The sequence below is a fragment of the Rhinoraja longicauda genome, chromosome 2, assembly GCF_053455715.1.
Source record: "Rhinoraja longicauda isolate Sanriku21f chromosome 2, sRhiLon1.1, whole genome shotgun sequence".
NCBI lineage: Eukaryota > Metazoa > Chordata > Chondrichthyes > Rajiformes > Arhynchobatidae > Rhinoraja > Rhinoraja longicauda.
In genome coordinates, this window is record NC_135954.1 from 51,429,674 (window position 1) to 51,456,677 (window position 27,004).

Sequence of the window (27,004 nt, forward strand, 5' to 3'; positions counted from 1 at the left end):
CCCAACTTCGTGTCATCCGCAAACTTTGAGATGTTGCATTCAATTCCCTCATCCAAATCATTAATATACACTGTAAATAACTGGGGTCCCAGCACTGAGCCTTGCGGTACCCCACTAGTCACTGCCTGCCATTCCGAAAAGGACCCGTTTATTCCTACTCTTTGCTTCCTGTCCGCCAACCAATTTTCTATCCACCTCAACACTGAACCCTCAATACCGTCTGCTTTAAGTTTGTACACCAATCTCCTATGTGGGACCTTGTCGAAGGCCTTCTGAAAGTCCAGATACAACACATCGACTGGTTCTCCCTTATCCACTCTACTAGTTACATCCTCGAAAAATTCTATAAGATTCGTCAGACATGATTTGCCTTTCGTAAATCCATGCTGACTTTGTCCGATGATTTCACCACTTTCCAAATGTGATGCTATCACATCTTTAATAACTGACTCTAGCATTTTCCCCACTACCGATGTTAGGCTAACTGGTCTATAATTCCCCGTTTTCTCTCTCCCTCCCTTTTTAAGAGGATGTTACTAGGTTGCAGGGTGACTTGGACAGGTTGAGTGAGTGGGCAGATGCATGGTAGATGCAGTATAATGTAAATAAATGTGAGGTTATCCACTTTGGTGGCAAAAATAAAGAGGCAGATTATTATCTCAATGGTGTCAGATTAGGTAAAGGGGAAGTGCAAAGAGACCTTGGTGTCCTTGTACACAAGTCACTGAAAGTAAGCGTGCAAGTGCAGCAGGCAGTGAAGAAAGCTAATGGCATGTTGGCCTTCATAACAAATGGATTTGAGTACAGGAGCAAAGAAGTCAGTCTGCAGTTGTATAGAGCTCTGGTGAGACCACATCGTGAGTATTATGTGCAGTTTTGGTCTCCTAATTTGAGTAAGGACGTCCTTGCTATTGAAGCAGTGCAGCATAGGTTCACGAGGTTAATCCGTGGGATGGAGGGACTGTTATATGAGGAAAGATTGGAAAGACTGGGCCTGTATTTACTAGAGTTCAGAAAGGATGAAAGGGGATCTTGTAGAGACATATAAAATTATAAAAGGACTATTGTGCTGAATTTCACAATTTTTATTTCACATTACACGCCCTCAGAAATACTGCTTTTCGTTCCAGTATTCCCCCAGATGATCAGGTGGTACAACAGTGGTCAGATGACTTTTTTCTATAAAGGGGAGTGAACGGTTGCAGACTGCATCTGATGCTGTCGGCCGCTTGAGGGTGAGTATTCTTGCAGCTCCGCGGTTGTGTTTTCGCCTCAGTGCCCATTGCAACTGCAGCAGTGTCTGCTGAGCGAGGAATCGCGGGACGTGGCTTCGATGCTTTAGTAGGAATATTCCGTATTTTACAGAGGGGTCGATGACTGTTGAGACACGTGTTGTTTCTTCCAGAGGTTTTAGCACCATGTTGGTCCGTTCAATCTCCAGAGTATCTGAATCAAGTTTCATTAATGTTTTATCTAATCTTCTCGCCACGTAACCGGGTGGCCTGATTGAAACGATAAAAAATATGTTCGTGTATTTGGAACATTTGAGAATGTATTCACAGCCCAAAGCAAATTAGCACGAGTTTTTTGGCAGCAGTACAGAGCTCAGACACTTGAACTAACTACTCTATGCCAGCAAATAATTCCTGATCTTTCAGTTTTTCTTGTAGCTCTATTGTTTTATCTACACTTTCTCTTGAGTTTGAACACAATATTCAGCTCTTAGTTTTTTTTGCTCTCCCTGATGTAATCGTGTATGGTGTGGTCTGCCTGGATAGTTCTTCCCTCCGCATATTGTCCGCTCCAATGCGAAATCTCCTGAAGGAAAGTCTTTCTCTGTTTTTCTTTACACCTGACAGTAAGAATTCAACGCCAACACCAGTACACAAGGAGGAACAAAGAACTACAGATACTGGTTTAAACCAAAGATGGACACACATTGCCGAAGCATCACTTATCCTTTTTCTCTTCAGAGTTGCTGCCTGACCCAAAGAGTTACTCGGAGAGTTTGTGTCTCTCACCAGTGTACAGGTCCCTGCTGCTGGGCGTGGTTCATTATGTTTCACTGACAGTTCTTGTTCGGTAGGTTCGGGGACACTTTCTGGGGACTTAGAGCAGGGAAATGTAGACTGGCATTCGACTGCAGGACTTAATGGCTCATACCTGGACTCGGGAAGAGATTTTTTTTTGGATGAAGCATTGAGGCCCTGTCTTCGGTCTGGATGAAATAAATCCCACAGTAGTGGTTCAAAATATAAAAGCTGTAAAATTATTCCCAGATTCCTGGCAAATCTTTATCATTTATCTTTATCGATCCTGACTACGGGTGCTGCACTGTAAGGAGTTTGTACGTTCTCCCCGTGACCTGCGTGGGTTTTCTCCGAGATCTTCGGTTTCCTCCCACACTCCAAAGACGTACAGGTATGTAGGTTAATTGGCTGGGTAAATGTAAAAATTGTCCCTAGTGGGTGTAGGATAGTGTTAATGTACGGGGATCACTGGGCGGCACGGACTTGGAGGGCCGAAAAGGCCTGTTTCCGGCTGTAGATATATGATATTGTAGCGACCATGGAGAATGGTCTAGGTCGTCGAACCCTCGGATTGGCCAGCGAGGTCACGTGGGAACGCGACCATGGGGATTGGTCCAGGGAAGGACATCGCTGATTGGTCAGCGATGTCATGGGTGCGTTTGGCGCCCGATTTAGTTAGTTCGTCTGAGTCTTCAAGGAAGACAGTAAGTTTATATTGGTTGTCCTGCGACTTGTTGTTTTGATTCTGTATTCGTGTATTGCGGTTGCAATAAACTTCATCTACAACTACAAGTCTCGGACTCGCCATATTGGTGACCCCGAACGTGATCTGGACGATCACCGACTGAGAAAAACCCGACGCCTCGTTGACGATGACTGAGCAGGGCACACCGGAGTCAAGCGCGGCGGACGTTCATCTTCCGTTATTTTGGACGTACGCACCACAAGCTTGGTTTATCCACGCCGAGGCCCAATTCCATATAAAGAAGGTGTCGGATGATTCCACGAAGTACTTCTACCTCGTCAGCGCGCTATCGCCGGACACAACCAAGCGCGTGATGCGGTTCATAATAAATTCACCTGCGGAAGACAAGTATGAAACCATGAAGAAGGTATTACTGCGGACCTTCGGGTTAAAAAAGCATGGTGGTGCGGCAAAACTTCTGCACCTACCGGAGCTTGGAGACAAACTGCCTTCCGTCCTCATGGCCGAAATGATGGTGCTAGCCGGTGAGCATACGGATTGCCCGATGTTTGAGCAGGCATTCCGCGAAAAACTCCCCGAGGATGTCCGATTGCTGCTTACGGATTGTTCTTTTAAGGACCCCGAAGCATATGCAGCGAAAGCGGACGCGCTCATAGCGGGAAAAAACAAGGCAGGGGATTCCATCAACAAAGTCTCGACATCGGTGACCACGCCACAGCGACGGCAAGATGGCGCCACGTCTCCCGCCAATTCTCCGAAAGCCCGCCAAAAAGATCCGCACAAGCGCGGCTGGTGCTATTATCACCTACGATGGGGTAACGAATCCCGCAACTGCCGCTTGCCTTGTACCTTCGCGGGAAATGCCTCGGCCGATCGTACATAGGGACAGTTACGATTGGCCAGAACCGGCGCCTCTATGTCCATGATCGATTCACGGACACAGAATTTTTGGTAGACACGGGAGCCATCGTCAGCATAGTGCCGCCGACCGACCTCGAAACCAGATCGGGTAAGACAGGTCCCACCCTCATCGCGGTGAACGGCAGCCCAATTCGCACTTTCGGTACACGGAAAATGTCCCTGGGTTTAGGCCTCCGCACGTACGAATGGCCATTCATCATAGCCGACGTCAAACAAGCGATCCTGGGCGCAGATTTTCTCTGGGCTTTTTCACTGGTTCCTGATGTCCGCGGTAACGACCTCCGACCTTCCGCCGAAGACGAGCACGTCGCTCCGACAATCGCCTCCTCGCTCAGCCCTACTGTCCAGGCCGTCGTCGCGGCCCCCGACTCGTATGCTGCGATTCTGGCCGAGTTCCCAGAGCTGCTCGTTCAACGTTTCGACGCACCTTCGGCTAAACACGGTGTGGTCCATCACATCCGCACCGAAGGCCCTCCCGTTTTCGCTCGGGCCAGGAGACTGCCGCCAGACAAACTGGTGGTGGCAAAGGAGGAGTTCAGGAAGATGGAGGAAATGGGAATTGTCCGTCAGTCTGACAGCCCGTGGGCCTCGCCGTTACACATGGTCTCCAAGGCATCTGGGGGGTGGAGGCCATGTGGCGATTATCGGCGTCTCAATGCTGTCACCACGGCTGATCGCTACCCCATACCGCACCTACAGGACTTTTCATCTGGGCTGGAAGGTGCGGTAGTGTTTTCCAAAATCGATTTGGTGCGAGGATATCATCAGATTCCGGTGCGACCGGAGGACATACAAAAAACTGCAACTATAACTCCGTTCGGGTTGTTTGAATGGTTGCGTATGCCTTTCGGTTTAAAGAACGCGGCACAGGCTTTCCAGCGACTGATGGACCGCGTGGGCCGGGGTTTACCCTTTTTGTTTATCTATCTAGACGACATCCTGGTAGCCAGCCCCTCCGTGCTGGAACACCAGGCCCATTTGAGGACCGTGTTCCAGCGGCTCCAAGACCACGGGCTCATTATCCAACCCTCCAAATGTCAATTCGGCCTGCCTGCCCTTGATTTTCTAGGGCACAGAATTACTCCTGCCGGTGCCGCCCCTTTACCCGAGAAGGTGGAAGCTATCCGGGCTTTTCCCAGGCCCACCACTGTAAAAGGGCTGCAGGAGTTCGTCGGTATGGTTAATTTCTACCATAGATTCGTTCCGGCAGCGGCGCGAGTCCTGCGCCCGCTTTTCCAATGCCTTGCAGGGAACCCGGTAGAGTTGTTGTGGTCCCCGGCCGCAGAGTCGGCTTTTACGGCAGCTAAGGCAGCCCTGGCAGACGCCACAATGTTGGTCCATCCGAGCCCCTCCGCCCCCACGGCCCTGACGGTTGACGCCTCTGACGTGGCGGTGGGTGGGGTTCTGGAGCAGCAGGTTGGTGGCCATTGGCAGCCTTTAGCCTTTTTCAGCCGGCAACTAAATTCGGCCGAGCTGAAATATAGTGCATTTGACCGAGAGCTTCTAGCTCTCTATTTAGCTGTCCGTCATTTTAGGTATTTCCTCGAGGGCCGCCCATTTGTGGCATTTACGGACCACAAGCCATTAACATTTGCGTTTTTGAAATTGTCTGACCCATGGTCGGCCCGCCAGCAGCGGCACCTGACTGCTATCTCCGAATTTACAACAGATGTCCGTCATATCGCGGGTAAGCTTAATGCCGTTGCTGACGCCCTGTCTAGACCTGCTTTTCCCCCTATTTCGGCGGTGGACTGCGAGGTGGATCCCCAGGAGCTCGCGGAGGCGCAGCTTCTGGCGGATACCGTTTCGGCTTACCGGTCCACCACTTCGGGATTAAAGTTGGCCCAGGTGGCTTGTGGGTCGGAGGGCACGAAAGTCTGGTGCGATATTTCTCTTCCTCGTCCCAGGCCGGTAGTGCCGCCTTCCCTTCAGCGCCGAGTTTTCGATGCCATTCATGGGTTGGCGCACCCGTCCATCCGCTCCACCTCTGCCTTGGTAGCAGCGAGGTTTGTCTGGCATGGCCTGAGAAAACAGGTAGCGGGGTGGGCACGTTCCTGCGTGCCCTGTCAGACCGCTAAAGTCCAGCGCCACGTCCAGCCCCCCGTACAGGATTTCGAGGTCCCGGCCTTTCGTTTTTTTCACATCCACGTGGATTTGGTCGGACCTTTGCCTTCCTTCCGGGGCTACACCCACCACCTCACGGTGGTGGATCGGTTCACCCGGTGGCCAGAGGCTTTCCCATTGTTTGATATCTCGTCAGCGTCTTGTGCTAGGACTTTGGCCCTCCATTGGGTAGCTCGTTTTGGGGTCCCGGCAGTTATTACCACTGACAGAGGGCCACAGTTCACTTCGTCCCTCTGGGCCGCGCTGGCGGAACTGTACGGGTCCAAGTTACAACCCACAACTGCATATCACCCCCAGGCAAATGGACTCGTAGAAAGGTTCCACCGCCAACTTAAGGCGTCCCTCAGTGCAAGGCTTGAAGGCCCGGACTGGGTGGACCAACTCCCTTGGGTTCTTTTGGGCATCCGGACTGCTCCTAAGCCAGATCTCGGTGCGTCGTCTGCAGAGCTAGTATATGGCTCGACACTTCGAGTACCCGGAGACCTTTTTTCGGACCCTTCAGCCCTGCTCCCTTCGGTCCCATCAGCGTTAGCATCTCTCCGGGAACGGGTGGGCTCCCTGGCTCCAGTGCCGACTTCACGCCATGGGTGTTCCATGGTGCATGAACCGGCTGCCCTGAAAGACTGTGAGTTTGTTTTTCTGCGTAAGGATGCCCATCGCGCCCCGTTGCAGAGGGTCTATCAAGGGCCGTTCCGGGTGTTACGTAAGGGAACGGCTACTTTCACCTTAGACATGGGCGGCAAGAGCGAACTCGTCTCGGTGTCCCGGCTCAAACCTGCCCATTTGGACCCGGATCAACCAGTTTTGGTCGGTCAAACCCCTCGGAGAGGCCGACCTCCGTTAGTTCCGCCCAGTCCAGAAACCCCCGTTCTGACAGTTCCTTCAGGACCTCCCGTTTCGGCAGTTCCTCCAGAGCCCCCCGTGCCGGTAGTTCCTCCAGAACCTCTCGTTCCGGCTGTTCCACCAAGTCCGGAACCTCCGGCTCCTGTGGTTCAGGCTGTCCCTCTCCGTACTCGTTGTGGTCGCGAAATCAGGCTCCCAGCTAGGTTCCGCACCTCGGGTTCTGGGGGGGGTCATGTAGCGACCATGGAGAATGGTCTAGGTCGTCGAACCCTCGGATTGGCCAGCGAGGTCACGTGGGAACGCGACCATGGGGATTGGTCCAGGGAAGGACATCGCTGATTGGTCAGCGATGTCATGGGTGCGTTTGGCGCCCGATTTAGTTAGTTCGTCTGAGTCTTCAAGGAAGACAGTAAGTTTATATTGGTTGTCCTGCGACTTGTTGTTTTGATTCTGTATTCGTGTATTGCGGTTGCAATAAACTTCATCTACAACTACAAGTCTCGGACTCGCCATAATATGATGATATGATATTTGCTCAACATTATCAGATTATCTTAGTTGTAGTTTTAGTTTAAGAGATGCAGCGTGGAAACAGGCCCTTGGGGCCACTGAGTCCCCGCACATTAACACTATCCTCCACACACTAGGGACTATTTCACATTCATACCAAGCCAATTTTACAATTTATACCAAGCCAATTAACCTGTATGAAGATCTCGGCGAAAACCCATGCGGCCACGGGGAGAAGGTACAAACTCTGTACAGTCAATATCCGCAGTCGGATCGAACCCGGGTCTCTGGCACTGTCAGAGGCAACAACCAAAAATAGAGCGGACATTATTATCTTTGGCAACAACTGTAACACTGCCACCCACTGGGTTGTTATCTCATTGCTACATCTGGGAGCTTACTAAGTACAAATATCCCACACAACAGCAATGGGTGCACTTAAAAAGGATTTGGTTTTCTTTAAAGGTTTTCTTAAATTCTTTACATTTCTTTAAATTTCTGGTATATTCTGTAAAATACTTTATATGTAAGCATTTTATAAATGATTTTATGAAATTCTTGACTTTATGCAAGTTAGAGTAAAGGTACCAAGTAGAATTTTAAATGCTAGTTTAGAGGAAACAAAATTAGCCAGAAGAAGTGAGATTATGCTCACGAGTCTGAAAAGGGTCTCGACCTGAAACGTCACCCATTCCTTCCCTCCAGAGATGCTGCCTGTGCCGCTGAGTTACTCCAGCTTTTTGTGTCCATCTTTACAAAATCAATCTGTGGAACTAGTTGAAGATGGACACAAAATGCCAGAGTAACTCAACGGGTCAGCAGCATCTTTGGAGAAAAGGAATAGGTGACGTTTTGGGTCGAGATCCTTATTTAGACTGCAGAAAGATCTGAAGAAGGGTCTTGACTCAAACGTTACCCATTCCTTTTCTCCAGAGATACCACCTGACCCACTGAGTTGCTCCAATTTTTTGTGGCTATCTTTGGTGTAAACCAGCATCTTCAGTTCCTTCCTACATTGGAATTAGTTGGAGGAACGGGGTACTGATTGAGAATGATCAGCCATGATCACATTGAATGGTGGTGCTGGCTTGAAGGGCTCCTGCATCCACGTACATGGATGGGAAAGGTTTAGAGGGATATGGTTCAAACCTGGGCAGGTGAGACTAGGTGGGGCACCTTGGTCAGCATGGGCAAGTTGGGCCAAAAACCCGGTTTCCATACTGTATGACTCTTGAGAGGTTGGCATCAAATCCTGAAGTCAGAGTTCAAGATTAACTGACAGGACTAACAGATACACAGGAAAGAAACACGCAGATAAGAGAGCAGGGTGTGGGGAATTGGCTTTTAATTAGGGAGGACAGTGGATGTTGTATACATGGATTTTAAAAGGCTTTTGATAAAGTCCCTCGTGGTAGGCTGATCCAGAAGATTAAGATGCACAGGATTCACAGTGACTTGGTTGTATGGATTTATTTATGGAAGACAGAGTTGTGGTGAAAGGAAGATATTCTGGCTAGAGGTCTGTGACCAGTGGAGTTCTGCAGGATTTGGGCTGGGACCTCTGCTGTTTATGATATATATATATAACTAATTTGAATGAAACTTGGATGAAAGGGTCCCCAGGACAAAGGTGGGTAAGGTGGTCCTAAAATTGTGACGCTATCGTGTGACGGGGGCACAAAAATACGGTAACATCACAAGGCAGCGGCAAATAAATATACAAATCTCAGACTTACAGAGAGTTATATAGTTGGTGATATTTAGTGATACGTAGATTATGAGAGGCATAGATCGGGTAGATGGTCAGAACCTTTTTCACAGGGTGGAAATGTGTAACACTAGAGGGCACAGCTATACGCTGAGAGGGTTAAAGTTTAATGGAGATGTTTGCACAGTGTTTGAGGGCCTGGAATCTGCTGATGGGTAGTGGTGGAGGCAGGTATGATAGTCTTTTTAGGCTTTTAGACACATGGAAGTACAAGGAATAGAGGGATATAGATCATGTGCAGGCAGATTAGATCTGTTTAACATGGCATCATGTTTGGTGCAAACATTGTTGGCTGAAGGCTCATTCCTGTGTTGTGCTGTTCTACGTTTCCAAGAAAGCTTCCTTAGTCGATCTGCAGAGGGCTGTACAAGAGAGGGTGCAACATTGCATTTTCTCAGGAAACAAAGTAGTGCAGGTAGCTGAAAGATCAGCTGAAAGATCAGTGGAGGGGCAGGTATTAAAGGAATAATTCTCATCTATTTTTGCTGTTGATAAGATCATAAGTGATAGGAGCAGCATTAGGCCCTTCAAGTCTACTTCGGCAGTCAATTATGGCTGATCTATCTCTCCCTCCTAATCCCATTCTCCTGCCTTCTTGATCTATCTCTCCCTCCTAATCCCATTCTCCTGGAAACTAAGGAATTGAATAAAGAAGGGTCTCGACCCGAAACGTCGCCCATTCCTTCTCTCCTGAGATGCTGCCTGACCTGCTGAGTTACTCCAGCATTTTGTGAATAAATACCTTCGATTTGTACCAGCATCTGCAGATATTTTCTTACATAATAGTTGTGGTATCTTAGATCATATACACATTATCAAAGAGGAGGTATGGAGATTTTGAAGGTCATTAAGGTAGATAAATCCCAAGAGCCTAAGGTAGATAAATCACCTTTTTTGCTCAGAGCAGTCGGTATCTGGAATGAGCTGCCAGGTGAACTGATGGAAATGGATGCAATTACAACTTTTAGGAGACATCTGGACAGGTATAAGCATTTGGTGAGAAGAGTTTACTAGTTTTGGGGCCAAATGCAGGAAATGGGATAAGGTGGGCCCAACGGCCTGTTTCCTCTGAATAGAGCCGGTATAGATCTATTCTACTGTGATTCTACTTCTCCAATACTATTTTGCTGTTCTTCCCCAGGGTCAACCATCTATCATGGCAAATCATCAGATACGTCAGTGTCAACAATCAGCAACTGACCAAATAGCTGATGGTAAGTCCCAATAAGTAATAACTATCCAAATTAATTTTGGCAAGTTTATTTCTTTAAAACATTTTTTTTGTGCACACTGGCTGTAGGTACACACATATTGGACCATATTAGTGGACTTGCTGCTAGGGAGGAACAGGTCCTTGTAGATTGGACTGGGAGAATGCTTCTGTCCCCACTGATTACACAGTGCCACTGTAACACACAAGCAAAGCAGGCAGGACACTTACTCAGTGGATATGAGCTGCTCTGGAAGGATGTTTCCATTTTTGCCTCTGCCACCCACAGCTGCTCCGCAAACTCACCTATTCTCACCATTACCATTGCCACCATGAGGTCCCCAGTTTCCCAGTGTTATTGACTGACAACATGGTCAGTGACATTTCCTCAGAGCTCCTTTCTCTGGCCAAACCACATGGAAGAGTTAGCTGTGCAGTGGAGTCATCAAGCTTGATTATTGGGAATTTGAGTTCAAAGCGAGGCACTGTGTGTATCTACATGTCCAGGAGGCCATTGGGAGGAGTGTTGACCAGGGCCTCTGAAACTGTTGCCTAAGGGAAATGTCTGTCAGGGACAATCATTGTCCTGCAGTCTTTCAGTGCAGAGCCAGTATTGGATCTTTGTAAGGAATGTTGTTCTGACTAAATAGGGATAGGGACAGATGGTCACCCTTTCTCCTCCCCCCCCCCCCCCCCCCCCCACTATTTTTGTGAAGTAATAGTATTTTTCCTGTGTCTGCAGAGTAATTAATACTACCGTCTTCTTGCCACTGTCAAAGATTCAAACACAGTTTCGGAACGTACACATGGAACGTCAAAAAAGTGTTTTCTTGAAGGGGTTGAACAAATGGGCCAACTCCATACATAATGAATTGTTTTCCTCTTCTGTTCTAGATCTAATCCGTTTGGATCCTCTGGTTGCTGCAAATATACAGTTTGCTCTTGATTTGTTCAAGCACTTGGATGAACATAACAGAGATGGCAACATCTTTGTGTCTCCCTTTAGTATATCAGCTGCACTGGCCTTGGTGTACCTAGGTGCTAAAGAGAAGACAGCCACTCAGATGGCTCAGGTAGGTGCGGCCTTATGCTAACTTCAGAAGGTGTGTCCTGTTTTTGAACAACGGCAGCATGTTTGGTCATGTAACGATTTAGGATGGGGAGAAGCGGGGTTTTGTCTGTTGGATTGGAGCTGGAATGGTTTGTTATTTGCATGTTTCCATTCCTCGTGGTAATCAGCTACTTTAACCACAGGTGGCTATTGACATGAATAAGTCTTCTATTGACACTGCAACTATATTCTACTAAGCCATGTAATATGCAGTCTTTAGTATTTTTAGATTGCAGTAAAAAATAAACTTTTAGCTATTAATTTTTTTAAGCTTTTGTGAAAATAACATTATTATTGTGAGTCTGAACCTCTGTATCCCCAAGCTCCATTTTCACCATTGACACTATTGTCTTTATAGTGTGGTATTGTCCTTATAAAGTTATAGTTTCTATAACGCAAGGTTTCTAAGGAATGCATCTATCGCTTTATAGTAGAACTGATTGCATTTTGATTTAATGAAATAAAATAGAGAAAATGCTGGAAACATTCAGCATGTCGGGCTGCATCTATGGAAATATTTCAGATTGAAGATCCTTTTTCAGACTTGGAAATTGAGAAATGAAGTTAGTTTGAAATTGCAGAGAATCTGGCAGGAATGTGTCAGCACAAAGGAAATCTGTCTGACAGGGATGGGCCAAAGTTATCAATGGGATAAACTGTAGATGGGTGACCTCATCCATGGCTTATCCCCATGGCAATTGTGGCTTATGAGAATACACTTTATCCACAATTCTTATTTTCCTCGTTGTCCACAAGACCAAATAAAAGCATGAGAAAATAGAAGCAGGAGGAGGCCAATAGGCGCTTCAGGCCTTTCCCACCATTCAGTGTAATCAATGCTATTCCATGCTGCCCCAAATTCCACTTTTGGCCAGTTCCAATAACCCACAAATTACACTACAGTTGTAAAAGACGTTGGTGAAGCCACAGTTGGAGTACTGTGTTCAGTTTTAGTTACCCTGCTAGAGGAAAGATGCCATTAAGCTGGAAAGAGTGCAAAGAAGATTTACGAGGATGTTGCCAGGGCGGGAGGGGCTGAGCTATATAGAGAAGTTTAGTAGGGCAGGACTTAGCTCCTTGGAGCACAGGAGGCATGTAAAATCATGAGCAGAATAGATAGGGTGAATGCACAGCATCTTTAACCCAGAATAGGAGAATCAAAAGCAAATGATGTATGTTTAAAGTGAGTGGAGTAAGATACCTGAGGGGTAAGTTTTTTTACTTGGAGGGTGCTTGGTATATTAAATGAGCTGCTAGAGGAAGTAGTTGAGGCAGGTGCTACAACAGGATTTAAAAGACACGTCCAGATTTATGGATAGGAAAGGTTTACGAGTGGGTCAAACGTGGTGGCAAATTGCACTAGCTTAGATGGTGCAACTTGGTTGGCAGGGACAATTTGGCCGAATAGCCTGTTTTCATGCTGAATAACTACTCGAGTCTGGTGGTCCATATTCTCATAAAGCTAATGAAAAAGTAATAATGGTGAAATTGCTGTTTTTAACAATAAATTAACTATGTTCAATTCTGAAATGCACTGATAAGGTTCCCACTGTTTAGAACTGGAACCCGAAATACACTTCACTTCTTTTGATAATGTTAACTTTATCTCTCTTAGATGCTTGGCTTTGATGAAGTCAAAGACGTCCACTCAGAATTTCAAAAACTGCAAACTGAGTTAATCAGCCCGAAGGCAAAGTTTTCCTTGAACTTAGCCAATCGCCTCTTCGGGGAGAAGACTTACAAGTTCAATGCAGTTAGGTTTTGGTTTGGATAAGCTGCTCAATCTGTGTTTGTTAACCTGATCAAAAAGATTGGGTTAACACAAGCTCGATCCTCTTAAGATTTGGAAGGAATGTTCCTGCTTGGTTCAATGTTGAGGTGTCTTGAGAATGGTGAATGGTATCTACCCCAAAACAGTCTAATTGTTGAATAGCCCATTGCATCTAAGAATATCTTCCTTGTAATACGATTTTATCAGTTTTATCCTTATTTTCAACATAGATGAGGATCATTCAGCCCATTAGATTCATTCCAGTGCCCAGCATAGTGATCTTGTCAATCCCATTTCCTTCTCCTTATATTCTTTTCCTTCAATTTATTCTCTTGCATATATCTTTTATTTACCCTTGATTCTTTTTTTTCCACTCAACTACATCAAAGGATAACTTACAGTAGCCAAATAACCTACCAGCACATTTTTGGGACATTTAAGAAACCTAGGTACTTGAGATAAACCCACCTGGTCACAAGAAGACTGTATAACCTCCACACAAGCTGAACCCAATACTGTTTGAACAAGTCATTAGACCTGTGAGGCAACAGCACTAACTGCTGTATTACCAATGTAGCAGGTATAATTACTCTGTTTTTTCTTTGGTATATCTATATACTAAAACACTCGTTTGCTCTTGAACTACAGCCAAAACGGTACATGATAGCACGACAATTTTAGGCCCACCTTACTCACCCTTTGGTGCTAATGGAAGAAATTTCATTGAAATCGGTTATATTTTTTAAGTTATTCACATTTTAAAGTTTAAATCCATCTCCTCGGGAGGGGGGAAGAGAGGGTGCTGCACCAATGCAGGAGAGGTTTGGGCCCAACGGGTCCACTTGGTCTAGTTGATCAATAAAGTTTAAAGGTTTTAGACTCTGCAAGCTAAAGTCAGCCACTTTACCGGAATGCTGCCTGGATTAGGCAGTCTCAGCTTTTGGGTGAAGTTGGATAGACTTGGATGACTTTCTCTGGAGATGGGAGACTTAATAGAAGTATATAAAATGATGAGAGGCATAGATAGGTTAGACAGTCAGAACCTATTTCCCAGGGTGGAATGTTCAACACCAGAGGGCATAACTATAGGGTGTGAGGGAGAAAGTTTAGTGGAGTTGTGTGGGATACGTTTTTTTTTACACAGTGTAATGGGAACCTGGAATACTTTGTCCAGGATGGTGATGGAGGTGGATACGAGAGGCTTTTGGATTTGGATTTCCACGCTGTATCTCTAAACCCTCTAAAGTAAACTAAACTAAGTTGTACATTTCAGGAGTACAATCTTTACGTTTTCAAGCTATAAACAAAGTTTAAAAAAAATTGAAGCAGTATGTTTGGAGAATTTGGTTTTCAGTATTGATTCTCAAAACTGTCAGCATTTTTTTTTGATGTGTCAGATGTCTAAAGACTGCCTGATTTGTAAAGGTTTGATCTTAGATCACATTTAACTGATATTTGGATAGATGCACAATTCAGAAATAGACTAATTTTGAAAATAAACCAGAAAGAATGTTATACATTAGAATTTTAATGGTTACCAAAACATCAGGATGAGTTATTAAATGTCATTGTTAATATCCATGGATCTCGTATACAATAATCACCTTTGCCTACCTTGGAATATTTGTGGGAACAATCTAATCCTTTAACATTAATTACATATCCCTACTGGAGAGGGAGATAGATCCAGTGTATCAGAGTTCAGCACGGGTTTCATGTTGGAAGCCAGAGTATAGCTTGCAACAAGGATAGCAAACTTATTTGGTGGTCTTCCTGAGATGGGTTCTGCTCTGCTAAATGGGATGGACTCCTTGTGTGTTCTCGAGGGAATGAGTTTGAAGTCATGCTGAACTTAAATGTTTTTTCTCTGAAGCGAAGGATCGTCTGCAAAGGGAACGTCCAATAAAATTGCATTTCAACTGACAGATTTTAACTTGCTTGCAGTTGACTTTCTGTGAGAAGGAGGAATGGGTACTAGAATTCATTAATGTTGCCTTGCCTAGCAGATCTCATACTAAACTTAAATAAGGTCTATTTATTTCAGAATTATCTTCAGACGACCTTCCCAGAATATTTTTTTTAACATCATTCCAATTTAGAAATTTTGAAATTAACACAGAACATTTTAATAGATTTTCTATCAGCAAATGAGCTGAATGCAATGCAACTGTTAAGTAGATTTAAAGAATCAAAGATAGTAAGGAAATCAAGAAATTTAAGCAGATAATTTTAATTCGGGAACTGGAAGTTATTTAAACATGATTATTTTGCAGTAATTCAGTCTCTCATTCTGGACATTAGGTCAATTGAGTGTGGCTATCAAGTTATCCTTGTCTTGGAATAGTATTATGAATAATGTAATCATTTTTTAAAGCAATCTGATTATTTTAATCTCTTCCCACTGATATTAAAAACATCTGTTCTATGTAATCCTTCAGGATTTTCTTGCCGCTTCTCAGAAACATTATCAGGCAGCCCTGGGTGCTGTTGATTTTCTTAAAGCAGCAGAGAACGCTCGACAAGAGATCAACACATGGACTGAAGAACAGACTGCAGGTGAGCAGTGCTGAACAATTCTTCCCAGGGTTTACACAGAAAATTTTCAGCTCTACGTATTCAACCTTCAGAATGAGGGATATTTCCCAAAAGTGATAGGCACACTAATCAGAGCCTTAAGTGCGATACTGATTAGTCAATCATCCCTTCTGAAATATCCTTGAGTTGTAGAGTCATGGAGCTCTAGAGCACAGAAACAGGCTCTTCAGGCTACCGTGTCCTTGACGTTCAAGTTGACAAACTGGGCTTGTCCTATTTGCCTGCATGTGGTCGATAACCCTCCAAATCCTTCCTATCCATATAACTGACCAAATGTCTTTTAAAAGTTGTAAATTGTATTCATTTCTGTAGATTCCTTGGCAAATCATTCCAGATATGGACTACCCTCGGAATGAAAACATTGTCCCTGAGACCTCTCATGCATCTCTCCTGCCTTAAGCCTATGCTCTCTAGTTTTAAAATCCTTTATCCTGGGAAAAAAATACTGTGAGCATTCACTTTATCTGGTACCAGAATAAGGTCACCGCTCGGCCTTCTATGCTGAGCCTATCCAAACATTTCCCTATAATTTAAGTCCGCAAGCATTCCCAAGAAATAAAGTCCTAGCCTGCTTAACCTTTCCCTGGAGCTCAGGCCCAGTCATGGCAACTGTAAATATTCTCTTCACTCTCCATCATGACAACATCTTTCCTATAACATGATGCGCAAAACTGAGCGCAATACTCTAAATGTGGCCTCACTGATGTCTTGCACAACAGTAACATGACCTTGCAACTTCTATACTCAGTTTGTTGTGTCTAGTTTAGTGTCAAGTGTTGTTTTGACAACATAAAGATTTCTTGTGTATCTGTTAAACCTCTGATTTACGAAAAAAAAATTGTGGTTGTTGCCATTCATTGGCTATTTAATTTTTTATTTAATCCATGGTCTAAATGTATGCATGCCTTTTGTTTGTTTTCAGGAAAAATCCAAAATTTATTGGTGAAAGGTGTTGTTGGCTCTGACACAATGCTTGTCCTTGTGAATGCCATTTATTTTAAGGCAAAATGGAAAGATACATTTAAGAAAAAAGATTCGTTCACTGGAAAATTCAAGTTAAACCAGGTAAAGAACGATGGGTTAAAATTATCAATTATTATGAATAATAATATCAATTGCTTGATTCACTATATCATCAAGGCAGACTTGAAAATGCAACAGAATGGCACTGTAATGGCAACTTCAAGTCCTCCCCAATAAAGTCCTCTCCGCTTGCCACCACTTCACAGAGTGAAGTGATCGATCTTGACGCAAACCAACGAAGAGATTTCCAAACGTATTTTCAGTTTAATTAGTCGTTTATTGAAGGTAATACAAATAGATCTGTATCTGTCTAAGCTTTTCAATTCTTGTCTCAGGTCTGGTAAGAACTATATCTCACCAAGCTCCTCTGTGCCTGCCCCTCCCATCTCTGCATTTCCAGATCTAGCATTTGGTTCGGGCTCCTTCCAGTCCATTATGCCCATATATGTATTCATCTCACAACAACCCCCTAGTGTCCAAAAGTAATACAGCACGATACCAAATAATATAATATGCTAAACAGCTGGAACAAATACAAATGGCACTTACAGGCACTCTCCTGCGAAATACACGGTATAAATTTCTGCCCTTTGGAATTATTCCTACTGTGTGGAAAAATGTTGCCCCTCGGGTTCCTATTAAATCTTTTCCCTCTCATCTTAAACCCATGTTCTCTGGTTCTTAATTCCCTTACTCTATGCATTTACCCTATTTCTTCACCTCGTCCTTCTGCACTCCAAAGGAATAAAATCCTACCGTGCTCAAACTCTCCCTGTCGCTCAAGCCCTGGCAACATCCTCTTAAATCTTCTCTGCACTCTCTCCACCTTAATATCATTTTTGTATTAGAGCGACCATACTTGAACACAATACTCCAAATATGGCCTCACCAACTTGTACAACTGTAACCTAACATCCCAATTTCTATACTCAGTACCCTGACTGACGATGGCCAATGTGCCAAAAGATTTCTTGGCCATCCTATATACCTGCAATGCCTCTTTCAAAGAACTATGTACTTGCACTCCTAGAACCCCCTGCTCTGCAACATTCCCAAGAACCCTGATTCACTGTAAACACAATGCTCTGCTTTGACTTCCCAAATTGCCTTCCTGTTCTTGCCATCAAAGTGGATAACCTCAAATTTATCCACATTATACTGCATCTGCCATGCATCTGTCCACTCACCCAACCTATCCAAGTCACCCTGCAGCCTCATAGCATCCTCATCGCAGCTCACACTGATTGTTGGGCAGGTTTCCCAGATTCTTGCCTCAGCGAATCTACTTTTGAATAGCAATATCTTGGTCCCTGTACCAATTCCATCAACTTTGTGGATGGGTGGTGCTGTTGAGGGATAAAATTCATTCTTACAAAATGCTGGAAATGTTGACATTTGGCTAAAGCCTGTAAAACAATGTTTCTAAACATCCCTGACATTCTGAAACATTCAAAATGTATCTTAAAGGAACCAAATGTCAATATTTACATTGAAATAAAAATAAACAGTTCAACAAATTAAGAACTGTAAGTTATGTAATGTTTGATCTCCCTGATCTTTTCTCTATTCAAGTGAATGGAGTGGTTACTCTAGATGTACCTTGGCCCAGGATTGTTGGCCAGGTTTCCCAGATTCCTGCCCTTTCACTGCGTTTAACATGGAGATTTCAAACATAGATCATCAGCAATTCTGCAACTCCTGTCAGGAGAGCCCGTTCATTTGTACACACGAGCAGAAGGCACACGGGTTCCTGATATGTGTGCGGAGAAAGTGCGTTCTGTATTACTTGTTTACCTGGCTACTGGTGCTCCACAAATTTGCTAATAGTGTCTAATTCTATTTGTAGAATTTAAATAAAGATTTGGAAATGATGCAGCAAACTGGAGGTTTTCCTTACTTTCACAATCGTGAATTTGCGTTCAAGATCATTGAGCTCCCGTATGTTCAGGATGAACTCAGTATGATCATCTTACTGCCAGATGACGACAATGGACTTGAAACTGTAAGTGGGATGTTATAACGTGAACTATTGTTTCAAGGTAGCTGTTCAAAAAAAATGAATTCAACATTCTTCTAAAAATAAATTCACACAATTGTCTTCAATGATTTAATGTTATTAAATTCTCAGCTGAGTTATTTGAGAATATATATTCCCTTCTGCCATCAGACAGGTAAAGAGTTTCTGCCTGGAAATTGGACTTTAGAGTCATACAGCTCATCGATGCCAACCAAGGTGCCCCATGAAAGATACTCAAATTTGCCTGTGTTCAGCCCATATACCTCCCTAAACCTTTCCTATCCTTGTACTTGTCAAAAAGTCTTTTAAATGCTGTGATATTGTAGTATCTGACTTGACAACCTCACAAGACAGCCCATTCAATAAACCCTTACTCTCTGAGTGAAATAGTTGATCCTCGGGTTCGTATTAAATCTTGCCCCTCTCACCTTGGACATATGTCCTCCTGGTTTGCATTCCCCTACCCTGGATAAAAGACTCTGTACATTCACCTGATGTATTCCCCTCATGATCTCTTACACCTCTCTAATATCACCCCTCAGCCTCCTGTGCACCAAAGAAAAAGTCCTGCCCTACCCAATGTCTCCCTATATCGCAGGCCGTTGAGTCCTGGCAACATCCTCATTAATCCGCACTCTTTCCAGTTATGTGCAATTTTGCAGTGAAGTACTGAATTACAAAATTTATACTTTAGGATATAAACTCAACATATGCCTTTGAAAGATATTGGCTTCTTCTCAGATATGTCATTCAGTTTTTGATGCATATAAATTATGTTAATGTATTCATACGACCTGTAGATATAGAATAGAGAAGTGTACATTACAAGAAAAGATTCTTTGGACCACAAAGTCTTTGCTGAACATGATGCCTCTCTAATATGCCTAAATATAGTCAATGTCAAGATTGAGGTACAGAGTGACCTTGTGGTCCAAGTCTACAGCTTCCTAATCACCTGCTTGAGTTGTTTCCTACTCATTTTATATTCTGCATAAGCCCCTTCTTAAATCTAACATGCACTTCCTTTTTCTTCCTGACCAAGTCTATAATCTCCTTGGCCATCCACTGTTCCCTTTACCTTGCTATCCTTATCCCTCCGCCTTACTGGAACATGCTGATCTTGCACTTTCATCAGCTGGTCTTTCAACAACACCCTCATGTTATCAGAGGACTTGCCAACAACCACTGCTCTCAATCGACCTATTTAGCTCCTGCCTGTTGACATTGTAATCTGCCTTGCTTCAATTAAGTACGTTGCCCCAACATCCAGACCTGTCCCTATTCAAAATAATCTTAAAATTTATGTCGCTGTGGTCACTGTCCTCAGATTATTTTTCCACTGCAACACCAGTCACCTGGCCAGGATCATTTTCCAAAGCTCATGGTTGCGCCATCTGGTGGTGATATATAGACAAGCAAGTTATCCGTACAGCGTCAGGGAACTAATTGGACGTAAACTGCAGCATTCAGTTTATTAATGCCCATTAATTTTTAGATTTTTTTTCTGCTTTTTCAGTTGCTTTGTGGTAGTACTTTGAGTTAAATATATCTTGAAGTCTCAGGTCAGTGATAACAGAGACACAGAATATCTTGATTTTGTATCATTTGATATTACCTTGATTTACTTTTTCTGAAGAAAGTTTGATGGCTGGATTATTTAATGTTCTGCTTTTTCTTATGTTTAGCTTCAGAGAAGTTTCACTCTTAATCGTCTGAGAAATTGGACCAACCCAAAGAACATGAACACAACATCTGTTCAAGTCACTCTACCCAAATTCAAGCTGCAGGAGAAATATGATCTTTCAACAATCCTCCCCAATTTGGGGATGGTGGATGCTTTCGATGGCAGCAAAGCCAACTTCTCAGGAATGAGTGCTGGAAAAAATTTGTCAGTGTCAAAAGTAATTCATCAGTCCTTTGTTGAAGTTAATGAGGAAGGCACTGAAGCAGCAGCTGCAACAGCAGTCACCATGGTTCTGACATCTGCAATGATATCCCCAGAAGAATTTAGGGCTGATCATCCATTCCTGTTTTTCATCCGCCACGCAAAGACACAGAGCATTTTATTTTATGGAAGGCTAACCTCTCCTTAAATGCAATGCCTTGTCAGTCAATTAATTTCATAACAATTTTGTCAATATCTACAATTGTAAGTTTGATAGATTGGTCATTGGAACTTTTTTATAATCTGAATGATTTCCAAGGATTTACTTGGAACTCAAAATGTTCATGGTGGTTGAGAAGTGGGGTAGAATTTAGTCAAATTTACGCATTGATTTTTATCGTATTAGCATTCATTATAATGTTATCATTGTACTCTTAACTGGTGAGGGAATAGAAATTAGATGATATCAAGTCATTTTGTAAAATGAGGGGCCTATTGAAAAGAGGGGCCCTCTTGAGGAGTTTGTCTCATGCTAAAAATTTGTAATCCATTAGTCAAGGCCATGAAAGTTACAAATTTGTTACCACTAAAGTGCGATAGAAGTAGACAATGGGCTGTAGAACTTTGATCACCATCCCACCTCGTTTATCAGTACTCTTGCCAAAACATGTTAATTTGTCCACTTGGAGACACAGGCCTCTCCCCTACCCCCATTAAACCATTTCGCTGTCTTGTTGAAATTATCATTTGTGCATCTGAAGGGTTTTGCCTCAGAATTTAAACTGGTAAATAACACTTGTTGATTTCAATCTGATTTTTGAACCAGTTTAGATCCATTTCCCTCATCCTGTTAATCTTAAGTGGTCTTCCAAGTTGATCTTTTGTTCTCTTATCTATCTGGCTGGTTTTGGGACACTTTGTTTCCAAGTTAAAATAAAATCATTAATGTAGAGCATGTGAAGTGTAGTAACATGAATTCAATAAATACATTACAGGAGTGGGCATTGAGAGTAGAGGATTTAGCCCAGGAGACAACTTTAATGCCAAAGCTTTTGATAAATCTGTTAGAAGCTGTTTTTTTCATTTCCTACAATTACCTACTTTAGCTTGATACTGAAGTAATTGTTCTCAAGTTTGTTATATTTGCCTTTCCAACAATTATGAACACAATGCTTTCAGCCACCTTTATGGTGTGTTTGTTACAAAAATAAAAGTTCAGAGCAATTTGTTTATTCACTGTGGATGTTGTAAGCTTCTTTCAAACCAGGTGAATGCATTGGTTGGCTTTTCAACCAAGTGGCTTTCGTATCACAATAGAGAGAAGGCGTAATACCACTAACTTAAGACAACAAAAAAATTAATGAGGAACTTGGATATGTAAGAACTACTTTACAATACCAGTAATATGCCTTTCCAAAGTTTTGTGGAAGAGAAGGAGAGATGGAATGCCAATGAACATTACATCGGAATAAGAATGTGGCTTGGGAATTGGATACCTATATGATTCATCTTTTGTAGAGAACTTCAGCAGAAAGTAGAGTGGCATTGAGAATAGGGAAAGTTCATGTAAAATTGGAATTCAAACCAGAGCCCAAGGAAACAAGAGATCGGGTACAGAGAAAGTCAATATGGCCGCAGAAGCTAAACCTACAGGGGAACACATGCAAACTGCTTCCAAACTTCATCAAACTTGATGACCTGAAGATACATTTTAGAAGCAGAGAGCCAAGTACTAATGCTTATGTTTAACAACATCCACAATTAATTTATTTTAGGCAGCTGCTAAAGATGGGATCAAATTAACATTTTGGCCACATCTTGGATAGGTGGCGCCAGGATTTTTTTCAGAGGTGTATACGTATTACTGTAAGTTATCTATAGCATGCCCATGTAACACAAAAAGCCACACAACAGTAATTTATCATCTTTATAGCATTCACTTTAGATTGACTACAAGTTCCTTCCACATCTGGATTCAATTTTACAAATTGCTCCAGCCCCTTTTTTGACTCTCCTGTGCCCTTCATTGCATCTGCCCATCTCCACTCATGACTTCCTTCCTTTTCTTGAAACTTCTTAAACAAAAATAATCAGATATATGACAACCAATTATTAATGGTAAATACAGATTTTCCGAAGCCTTGACAACGTTATCACTAGTCTGTCTTCTTGGAAATTCAACATTTGGTGCAACAAAAGCTTTTCACTGTACCTTGCACAAACATTTTAGACTCTCGGCTTATACTTTTAAAATGTAATTGCTTGGTACATATCTGTATGATTAATTTCCCCTCAAGGTTTAAAAATAAACTCCCTAACTTCCTTAACATGTAGCGGCCTCCGCTGTGATGGTGCAGATTTATGCTCTTAGTTTGAGGTGAGCTGCTTCGGGAAAAACCAATGTAGAGGATGAGGTTCATTTAGGAAGGGCAATGGTTTGGAAGCCAGACAACGTAGGGTAAGTGCTTTCACATTCCAGCCCAGAGGCTTAGTGTCACAACAAATAACCACCTCTCCATTTTGTCCATGTTTGAGGATTCCTTTCTCATCTCTACTGTGAGTATTAAATCTGCCAGATTTCAAACCTGTGGTCATTCTACAGAAAGCCCATTTGCAAACCTGACCTTTTACTGCAGGCTGACGAAACTCCAAAAACCGTCTTCCTTCCCCCACTGTGTGCTACCTGGACTCATACCCACTTCTACCCTTCACCCCTCCCCATCCACCTGTCTTCAAGCCTCACATTTCACACCTCTTTCATCTCATACTTTTGTCTCTTCATCTCTGGCCTTTATCCAACCATCTGCCTATCAACACCACCCCTCCCCTCACCTGTATCCACTATCACTCGTCAGGCTTTGTTCTGCCTCTCCTCTCTTCCAGCTTTCTCTTTCCCCCACCCCCACCACAATCAGTCTGAAAAAGGGTCTTGACCCAAAACGTCATCTATCGCTTGGGCAGCACAGCGGTGCAGCAGTAGAGCTGCTGCCTTGCAGCATTTATAGCGTCAGAGACCCAGGTTCGATCCCGACTATGGAGTTTGTACGTTCTCCCCATGACTGCATGGATTTCCCCAAGATCTTCCTTCAGCTTACTCCCAAAGTCCATTTTTGAAAGTTAATTGGCTTGGGTTCGTTAACTTGATATAAGTGTAAATTGTCCCGAGCGTGTGTCGACTTGTGTTTAATGTGGAGGGATCGCTGGTTGGTGTAGACCCAGTGGGCCAAAGGGCCTGTTTCCACGCTGTATCACTAAACTAAACTATCCACGTTCTTTAGAGATGGTGCCTGACACGCGAAGTTACTACAACACTTTGCGTCAAAAGAAAGCGGTGTGTTTAGAGGCTGCTGGCGCGTTTTGAGAATAATATGATTGCTCATCACACTGAGGGATGCCTCTGCAACACAGGAGGACGTTGTTGTGCACACGCCAACTACAAACAGAACAATCTCATCAGCCCCATTCACCTCTCCACCCTGCAACATGTTCTACATCATATCTGTGGGGTTTGGGGGAGATAATTTAGGTCAGAACTGGCTACGGTGACTATAAATTCAGAACTGGCTAACTGATAGAAGACAGAGAGTTGCGGTGGGAGGCAAATATGATAATGGCATTTGAATGGGCACATGGATATGCAGGGAAGCTATGGATTATATAGAGGAGTTAAGAGTTGATCTTGGTATTGTGTATGGCACAAGCATTGTGGACATTGTACAACAACTCCTTGTCGCGGAAACCCTCTAATCCAGACAGCATTCGGGCAAACCTCCTCTGCACCCTTTCCCAAGCTTCCACATCCTTCCTGTAATGGGGCGACCAGAACTGCATGTAATATTCCAAATATGGCTTAAGAAGGCCTACAGAGCTGCATAATGGCTTTTCTAGCTCTTACACTCAATGCCCCAAGCAATGAAGGCAAGCATACCATAAAACCTCATTACCTCCCTATCAACTTGTGCTACCACCTTCAATGAACTTGAACTGCAAGATCTGCACGTCCCCTCACATTCATTTTCCCAATTTGCTATACCTCACTCTAGCTTGGATCCATTGTTCACTTACTCCATCTGCCATTTCTCTGCCCAATGCATCTGCATTTGTGCCCAAGTTTATTTATATATATATATATATATATATGTGTATATATATGTATATATGTGTACATATGTGTGTGTAATATATATATATATGATGATAAAACAGCAGAGTTTCCAACACAGATTCCTGTGGAACTCCAATGCTCACAGGCCTCCAGCCAGAATATCTTTGTTCTACCGCAGTCCTTTGTCACCTCCTCGAAAACCTTAATCAAATTAGTAAGACACGACCTGCCGTACAGCATGCAATGCTAGATATATCTAATTAGCCCATTGTCTTCTAAATGGGAGTAATTACCTTCTCAAAGAATTCTTCCCAATAGTTTTCCGACCACTGACATGATGCTGACTATCCTATAATTCCCTGGATCCTCTCTACTTCCCTTCTTAATCCAAGGAACAACACGGGCCAATCTCCAGTCCTTTGGGACATTGCCTCTGGCTAGAGAAGAAACAAAGATCCTCATCAAGACCCAACAAATCTCCTCTCTTGCCTCCCTCAATAACCTGGGATAGATCCCATCAGGCCCTGGGGACTTATCCACCATAATATTCTTCAAGAGCCTCAGCGCCACCTCCTTTTTGATCTCAAACTGCATAAGCATATTTCTTAACTTCAATCTTGCTGTCCTTCAAGACCTTCTCCTTGGTAAATATAAATGCAAAGTACCTCACCTACATCCTCCGCCTCCAACCATAGATACCCTCCTTTGTCTTTGAGCATTCCGAGCTTCTTCCTGGGACCCTTTTGTTTTTAACAGATCGTATGAAACGCCTTAGGATTTTCCTTATCTTAACTCGCCAGTGACATTTCATGGCCCAGATTCTAATCACCTTGAGTTGTTCTTTCCTACTTGCTTTATATTCCCCGTAAGCCCTGCCTGATGCCACATTCTTAAACCTGATATTTCCTTTTTCCCTGACCAAATTAAAACCTCCTGTTCCTTTACCTTGCCATCCTTATCCTTACCCACCCTCCTCACTGGAACATACTGATCCTGCACCTTAATCAGCTGGCCTTTAAACAATTCATAAGTGATAGGAGCAGAATTAGGCCATTTGGCCCATCAAGTCTACTCCACCATTCAATCATGGCTGATCTATCTCTCCCCCTCAACCCTATTCTCCTGCCTTCTCCCCATAGCCCCTGACATCCATACTAATCAAGAATCTCTCTATCTCCATCTTAAAAATATCCATTAATAGACAATAGATAATTCAGCCCTTCGAGCCAGCACCGCCATTCAATGCGATCATGGCTGATCACTCTCAATCAGTACCCCGTTCCTGCCTTCTCCCCATACCCCCTCACTCCGCTACCCTTAAGAGCTCTATCGAGCTCTCTCTTGAAAGCATCCAACGAACTGGCCTCCACTGCCTTCTGAGGCAGAGAATTCCACGCCTTCACCACTCTCTGACTGAAAAAGTTCTTCCTCATCTCCGTTCTAAATGGCCTACCCCTTATTCTTAAACTGTGGCCCCTTGTTCTGGACTCCCCCAACATTGGGAACATGTTTCCTGCCTCTAACGTGTCCAACCCCCTAACTATCTTATATGTTTCAATAAGATCCCCCCTCATCCTTCTATATTCCAGTGTATACAAGCCTAATTGCTCCAGCCTTTCAACATACAACAGTCCCGCCATTCCGGGAATTAACCTAGTGAACCTACGCTGCACGCCCTCAATAGCATTGATTTGGTCTCCATAGCCTTCAGTGGCATGCTACAGTTTTACCGTAATTTGACTGAAGAAGTTCCTCCTCATCTCCTTCCTAAAGGAACGTCCTTTTATTCTGAGGTCCTAGACTCTCCCACTAGTGTAACCATCTTCTCCACATCTACTCTATTCAATCCTTTGATATTTGGTAAGTTTCAATGAGGTCCCCCCTCATCCTTCTAAACCCCAGCAAGTGGAGGCCCAGTGTGGTCAAACGCTCATCATATGTTAACCCACTCATTCGTGAGATAAATCCTTTAAACTTCCACTGGACCCTTTCCAGTGCGAGCACATCCTTCCTCATGGGGCCCAAAATTGCTCACAATACTCCAAACAGTCTGACCAGCACCTTATAAAGCCTCAGCATCACATCCCTGTTTTTGTATTCTAGTCCTCAGCTCCACCCACAAGGTCTCTACATCTTCTAATCTTTAATACCCACAGCATTGAACCTACCAATTTCTAACTGTGTTACAAGCTCATCCACTTTGTTTCTTATACTACATGCATTCAAATATAACATCTTTAATTCGGCATTCACTCCCCCTCCTCTCACATCTGTCCTGATTTTACCCGACCTTACTCTCTTATCCCTATCCCACAGCACTATTGGACTACTGTCATGAAAAGAATAACAGCAACAGTTGAAGATGTTGACTAGGCACCATATTCA

The 27,004-nt window shown here is 43.6% G+C and overlaps 1 protein-coding gene across 3 annotated transcripts; it reads left to right on the forward strand.

The window, feature by feature from the left end:
- Positions 1 to 1,192: 1,192 nt before the first annotated feature.
- LOC144604551 (leukocyte elastase inhibitor-like) lies at positions 1,193 to 21,750 on the forward strand. 3 transcript variants are annotated; one of them, XM_078419116.1, is made up of 8 exons: positions 1,193 to 1,235; positions 10,044 to 10,116; positions 11,007 to 11,185; positions 12,839 to 12,976; positions 15,433 to 15,550; positions 16,512 to 16,654; positions 18,459 to 18,614; positions 20,315 to 21,750. In XM_078419116.1, exons 2-8 carry the CDS (start codon positions 10,059 to 10,061, stop codon positions 20,720 to 20,722), a joined length of 1,200 nt encoding a protein of 399 aa, XP_078275242.1. In that variant the 5' UTR covers positions 1,193 to 1,235; positions 10,044 to 10,058; the 3' UTR covers positions 20,723 to 21,750. The 3 variants fall into 3 exon arrangements, with proteins under 3 accessions (XP_078275242.1, XP_078275250.1, XP_078275232.1); XM_078419124.1 differs by lacking the exon at positions 1,193 to 1,235 and adding an exon at positions 1,267 to 1,341; XM_078419106.1 differs by lacking the exon at positions 1,193 to 1,235 and adding an exon at positions 1,359 to 1,424.
- The last annotated feature ends 5,254 nt before the right edge of the window (positions 21,751 to 27,004 follow it).